At 31.1% G+C, this 6,987-nt stretch overlaps 1 protein-coding gene across 2 annotated transcripts; it reads left to right on the top strand.

The window, feature by feature from the left end:
- The first annotated feature begins 1,612 nt into the window (after positions 1-1,612).
- On the top strand, positions 1,613-6,258 carry LOC139872319 (uncharacterized). 2 transcript variants are annotated; one of them, XM_071860169.1, is made up of 15 exons: positions 1,613-2,326; positions 2,417-2,494; positions 2,649-2,698; positions 2,789-2,842; positions 2,940-2,992; positions 3,165-3,237; positions 3,390-3,451; positions 3,687-3,755; positions 3,886-3,991; positions 4,320-4,390; positions 4,668-4,768; positions 5,292-5,391; positions 5,624-5,687; positions 5,780-5,825; positions 5,923-6,258. In XM_071860169.1, the coding sequence occupies exons 1-15, from the start codon at positions 2,252-2,254 to the stop codon at positions 6,001-6,003; spliced, it is 1,083 nt and encodes a 360-aa protein (XP_071716270.1). In that variant the 5' UTR covers positions 1,613-2,251; the 3' UTR covers positions 6,004-6,258. The 2 variants fall into 2 exon arrangements, with proteins under 2 accessions (XP_071716270.1, XP_071716269.1); XM_071860168.1 differs by having other exon boundaries at positions 1,614-2,326; positions 5,292-5,387; positions 5,620-5,687.
- Positions 6,259-6,987: the final 729 nt, after the last annotated feature.

The following is a 6,987-nucleotide window of genomic DNA, read 5'->3' as shown; positions in this document are numbered from 1 at the left end:
TGGTCAAACCCATGAGTCAGGTAGCTGACGAATCACCATCTACTACTTCACATGACCATGTGGGCTTGATTTGAAGGAAGATATAGTTGCTCAGGTACATTCTTTTATGGATGAAGTGAATGGTGAGATAGAATTAATAAATTACTAGTCAGTAATCAATTATTTCTGAACTGTCTTTTATTTTATATGTTTATTTATATTTATATTGTATATAATAGATATTAATATTAATTGATATTCAATCAAAAGTAATACTACATAATACAATACTCTGTATTTATTTGTTATGTGGACATTTGATGTAGATGTACTTGCTCGGTCAGCCACAAAAGCCTTATCAATGTTCATTTTCGTTATACGATTATATAATATAAAATGGGTACCTTTGATCATTTAAAATGTAAAGTGACTGTTATAAGAAGTCATCATGGGGATATATATCTATATATGGGGACATTCTAAAAGCATCATTCCTTAATCCTTACAATTATGGTGGTGTTCTTTACGTGATTGGTTGATGGTTTGCTTGTAATATAAAGCAAATTAAATACGGAGTAATTTGTCTTGAAGTTTTGTGAGTTGTTGACATTCCTGTTTTAGCTTTTATAGGTCCTTCATGGTGCATGTTGTAAAACCTTGTTAATGTTGTATAAAACTATGCAATGTATGGTTTAAGTGACCTTGTTAGATCAAAAACTTACTTGGGTATGAAATAACACACTTGACAGGTTTCTTCTCCTTGTCCTGAAGAGTGAATTTTTCTTACTGTGTTCTTTTTCTCTCAAAATAAATAACGATGAAATTAAGATGAATATATACTTGACAAAATTATCATCTATTTTATGGTGAAAAATTTTGTTGCTAAAAACTAGTTAAATGAATCTATCCAACTATTTATAATTGTGCGGAAATTGGAAATGAGAAGATAAAAGCAACACTATACAGTAACAAATAAAAAAAAAGATCAACGTTGTGTTATATAGACGCCGGAGAAACTTGGATTATATCTTTAACAAAAATGCTAGATATAAACACAGATGGTCACATGAACAATAATTGCTATAAAATAAAAATTGAGCATAGAAACTCAAGCTAATATCTAACATACACATATAATGAGTAATACGTAGTACTAAGGGTATGTTCGGCAAAACTAGCTGGAGCTGATAGTTGTTAGCTGTTATCTAGTAGGTGTTAGCTGATAGTTAGTAGCTGATAGCTGGTAGCTGTAGCTTTTTAGATATATTTAAGTGTTTAGCAAAGTAGTTAAAGCTGTTAGAAAAATAATAAAATGACAAATATGGACACGAGAAGAATAACACTTGCGAGCTATTTTCTTTTATTTTCATTAACTCACATAATATGGATATAAAGAGTATGATTATAATATAAAAATTATTGTTTTATATAATGGCAATTCTTATTACTGTAGTATTTAGTACTCTATAACTTATTAAAAACAAGTATTAACAATTACGAAGTATACAAGCTACCAAACACATATCTCGGTTCCCAAAAATTAGATGATGTGCAAATCAAGTTCCCAAAAATTAGATGTAAGACATTCATCTCCACCTCCCATCTTTTTTTTTTTTTTTTTTATCTATAACAACCCAGATCATAATTTCTCATCTCCTATCTTCATTATTTTTCTTTTATTTTCTCAGATTCGCCTTTAATTTTTCTCATCAATTTACCAATGACAGAACTAAAAATAAAATCCTCAGTTAGTTTTTTGTAATCAAAAGAGAAGAACATTTGAGTAAATAAAGTACAGGGGTGGTGGTTGCGGGTGATACAAGAAGTCATGGAAGGATATATGAGTAAATAAAATGCAAAAAGCTCTTAAATTTTTTGAAACGCTTGTAAGAGTAGCGTTTAAAAAAAGTAGCTTTTTCCAATCTCAAAAAGCTTTAAGCTTGTTCAACTAAACGGGACTTTTTATTATTTTTATTAGTTAGGAGTTTTTTTTAAAAAAACTAAAAGCTAAAATCTTCGAAAAGCTATAAGAAGCTTTCACCAAACATGCCCTAACTACTAGTAATACCACATCATCGCAGCTTCGAATCTGGGTCAGAAGTTTAATAAAATGTAGTGAGGGGCAATTTGTGTAACATTTCGCTAAAATAAATCTTACGTAGGCTGCTGCCTAACGGCACTGCAGTCCAAATAGTTTTCGTGTATACTCAAACCATTTCTTCACAAAACCCCTCATTTTCATCGTTATCGGCGCCGGATTTCAATTCATGAGATGACGTCAGGACATTTGTCAGCCGTACAGACTCCCACACTCCGTACTGTCGTCATTCCTTTTACACTCCTTCAAGTAAGTTCTTATTATTACAAGGATTCGTGTAAATACCAAAATATGTTACACATTATTTGATTTAGATGCTGAATTATGTGATTCGATTAGGATAAAGATGCTGATTTGTCAGCCAAAATTGAAGAAGGATTTGGACCAGATGGATTGGGTATTTTATCCATATCTCATGTATGAAATCATACCACTGCAGTACTTATTATTTATAGTTTATAGTTATGAATTATTGTACTACTTATGTAACTTAGAATTTAGAAAGTATATGATCATTTGCAGATCAGTTTTGCATTTAATGGATGTTGAATTTCATGTTAATTCGGTGTAGGTTCCTGGATACACTTTGTTGAGACAAAATCTTCTGAATCTTGCTCCTAGGTTTAAAAATTTTAAACTGTTTTGATTTAATTTAGTTTAGCTATTACGATAATTAAAATCGAAATAATTTGTATCTTTTATTTGAATTAGGTTGGCCAGCCTTCCTGATAAGGTGAAGAAGGAACTGGAAGATCCTCAAAGCCGGTAATATAGGATCGATACGTATCCGTTGTGTTAACGCCACATTTAGGGGTTGTTTAAATAATTGTATGTTGTTTTGAATACGTTTGTTATCATGTAGATATAACTTTGGATGGAGTCATGGGAAAGAGAAACTTGAATCTGGAAAACCAGGTGAAATTATGTTATTGAACTTGAATTTGGATCGTTTGAAAATTCGTTTAATTCAAACATGAATGTTGGTTACAATAATTAGTTGTAATTTGTGAAGTGATAAACAAAATTTGATGTAATGCAGTAATGCACTAATAATATGTTATGTTGTAATTTTAATGGTTGTGTACAGATCTGCTGAAAGGTTCCTTTTATGCGAATCCAATATTAGATAAACCTACTACTGATGCGTCGCTTATCCAAAGGTAAATCTTAAAACCGTAAAACTATTTTTTATATAAAAATTTATAATATTTACCCTTTCTGAAACAACTGTAACTTTTATGGTAGTTAACCTTAGTTATCTTTTTTTTTGCCTATCAGTACTTACCCTGAGTTATGATCCTTTACTGAAAAGGTACCCTGCATATTGTGGATCAAACATTTGGCCTCAAACTAGTATGCCTGAACTCGAATTCGGTATGCCATTTTTTTACCTTCTTTAACTTTATAATCTCAGAACTTACAAAAAGGAAATTAATTTGAAGATCACAATATCTAATGACATGAAATTGTAAATTTTATGGCCATGTGACACCATTTTATAGAATATAATCTGAATTTACCAATGTTAATAGTGTTGACTAATAGTCAAATACTTCCATTTGCAAGTGAAATTATTGAAGGGTTTTTTTTTTTTTTTTTTTTAATATAGCTTTCAAAGCCCTTGGAAAGCTTATTCTAGATGTCGGCTTACTGGTAGCACATCACTGTGATAAATATGGTAACTTCTTATCAAAGTCCATTTATGATCATATCGTATTTCTAAGTTTAATTTCTTTAAATACTTTTGGTCTTGTGAATAATCAGTTTTTTAGTGACCCCTTTAATCTTGTGAATATTTAATGAAACAGTGTCGAAAAAGTTAGATACGCCACTTAATGAAGGCATTGAACAGATTGTGTTTCGTTCCCGGTGTCATAAAGGCCGTTTGTTGTATTACTTTCCTGCTGAAAAAAGGTAAATATTCTTTCACGACAGCACTATCACAAGTTAGTCCATTACATAATTATTACAGTTTAAAATGGAGATAGCGTAATGGGTTAGACTCGTATCTGTTCAAAACAGGTCAGATTGGTAAATAGGTAGGCATAATGGGTGGGTCATCTTCCGGGGAAAATGGGACTAAAAGGGCGAGATCCCAACAATGTTTTGTTCTATTTTTATTGAAAATATGTCTTATTATGACTAACAAACGATGTTTAAAACGATTTAGAAGGTTTTGGACTCGTGAGAGTAAAACTTGACCCAATAACCATTTAACCATACAAAACGATTTTTGTTGCAGTAATGATCCTCAAGATAGTGACTCCATGTCATCATGGTGTGGCTGGCATACAGATCATGGTTCTCTAACTGGTACACATATTCTAGCTCTAACTATATATAATGACATAGTTTTATTAAAATTCAGTAAGTAAGACCTTATGTTAGCCTTTAATATGTCTCAAGTTCCAACTTCAAACAGTTGCTTTGATTATTGTTACATTTCGGGGAAGTTTTTTCTTTCATTTACATAATCCAAACCTCAAAATTTTGTGATATAATTTCTACATTGAAGATGATTGAAATTCTTTATTTTGATAAATGTCGATATATGCTTATGTGTCTAATGTTTGTTTATGTTCTCTTGTAGGTCTTACGTATGGCATGTTCACTAAAGGTGGGATAGAAATACCTTGCCCTGATGATACAGCTGGACTCTACATCAAAACAAGAGCAGGTCAAATAGTCAAAGTATATACTCTTTCTTTAACTTATTTATCCAGTTCACATTTCTATATGATGTCTTTTAATTTTTTTTTACTTCCTAAACAGTTAATAATAAAGTACGTTCCCTTTTAACTGTGCGGTTAGCCGGTTACTAATAGTCTAGTATTCTCGGAAAAGTTTAGAGTGAGAATGGGCAAGTTGGGTATTACTATTGGGTCAAAAAGAAGATTGTGTAATCCGGGTCAAAATGGGGGTCAAACACTTTTTAACTCATTTTCACAAATTTTAAAATATCGCAACTCTTATAATAAGCAATTCACTCGGTTTTGTACAAACCAGATGATCTTTGACCCTACTGTCCAATGCAACCCACTTTCGTTTAGTTAAATTTGTTAGCTTAACCCATTTTAGCACATATGGAACTTAACCCAAATGAGCCCGTTTATAGCTATATAGGGATTAGCTTTGAAAATAGGATTGCACATGTTGCTTACTTGATGCAAGAATAAACAAAGGTATTATAATGATATGATATGTTTTGCCCTAGGTGGTGTACAAAGAAGATGAAATCGCATACCAAATCGGTAACATAACTGAAATACTATCAAGAGGCCATCTTTGTGCAACACCTCACTGCGTCCGTGTAAGTTAGCATGATTTTCTATTTTTATATTGCTGCGGTTTGATTTAAGACTAGTTTAATCTATTTTCTTTTAAGCTAATATTGGAATTGGAATTGGAATAATTCATTTATAAGTAAATGTGTTGAACTTGCCACTTCAAATCTGAACTAAACCATCATTTCACAAATTAGTAAATTTACTAGTAATCTAACGTTCACCGCTGATTTTTCAATTCATTTATCTTATATGCAGGCAGCAAAAGGTGAAAAGGCAGCAGGACTCGAACGTTCCACATTTGCATTATTCATGCAACCCGACTGGTTTGCTTCCCAAATAACTTAATCAAACCCTGTTTTTGTATAATATAATGTGGTTACTAATCTTTCAGTTTCTCTTCATTATTCGATTTCAGGGATGAAAAACTTGATTTTCCCGAGACGGGTCATATTCATCAAGAGGTATGTAATGACCCTTTAAATGTTAGCGGTTTAATTTAAGTTAGATTCGTTTTGTTACAAAATGGTTTGTTGACTACATATATTTGTCCTGATTCAGTTGATACAAGAAAATGAATCGCTTACATTTGGGGAGTACACTGAGAAGCTTTTAGACAAGTATTATCATCTGAAAATGTAGCTGCATTTCAATACAGTTTACAGCAATTGAAAAATAAAGAAGCAGGGGTTAATATGGACCATGTGGTTCTATATAGTTTACATAAAATCATTGAAGAAAGATGATGTAAATACATTAATTTTTATTGTTTTTAGCTTTCAAATTATCACATACTTGTATAAAGTAATAAGTTTCTGTTTAATCTTATTTTGTGTTCATGTTCATATTTGAGACGTGGTCACGTGGATGATATATGATGTAAATGATCTTATAACTTAAAAACGAATATATTCTTCAGTTACCCTTTTGCCCTATACATTGGCCCACTTGTTTATGTGGTTGAATAGTTTTTTGTATCCGAAGATTCTAAACAAATGAAGGTCATTGAAACTTACAACTTACCAGAACATTTGACGCTAAATTTAATTGGACTATACATCAAATCATAATGTTGTCATACGATACGATACGATACTTCCAAGTGTTTCCCCTCTTTAACGACTTATATGCATCTTGTCAAAAAAAAAAAAAAAAAAAAAAAAAAAAAGACAGAATTAAATTTTTTCTATTCAGTCTATTTTGAAGATGAGTGTCTAGATGTAGGCAGCCTAACCGAGATAACCCGAGTATATAGATGTACGGGGCCTAACCGAGTTAACTTGTGATTGTTTCTGACTCTTTTTTTGATCACTTTAAAATATGATGATAGTAAAGTTTAAATATGCGACCTCTTATAAGGATATAAAAATAATAATTAACCACTAATCTATATGAAGTAATTTCAGTTATAATCATTGCATACATATTTAAGATATAGAACTTGAAATAAAATACTAATAAATGAAGTTATCAATGATTTGTGTCATCTTCCGGGTAAAGTTTGATATAAATTCGTTGAAATTTATTATTCTATGCATTTCAAAATAATTAAAAAAAGTTGAAATTTATGATTCTATGCATTTCAAAATAATTAAAATGTCCAATTTAAGATACATCTATCCCAAC

Source organism: Rutidosis leptorrhynchoides, chromosome 10, assembly GCF_046630445.1.
Source record: "Rutidosis leptorrhynchoides isolate AG116_Rl617_1_P2 chromosome 10, CSIRO_AGI_Rlap_v1, whole genome shotgun sequence".
NCBI classification, from domain to species: domain Eukaryota; kingdom Viridiplantae; phylum Streptophyta; class Magnoliopsida; order Asterales; family Asteraceae; genus Rutidosis; species Rutidosis leptorrhynchoides.
Note: the sequence above shows the minus strand (reverse complement) of the source record. Positions and strands in the feature narration are given on the sequence as shown.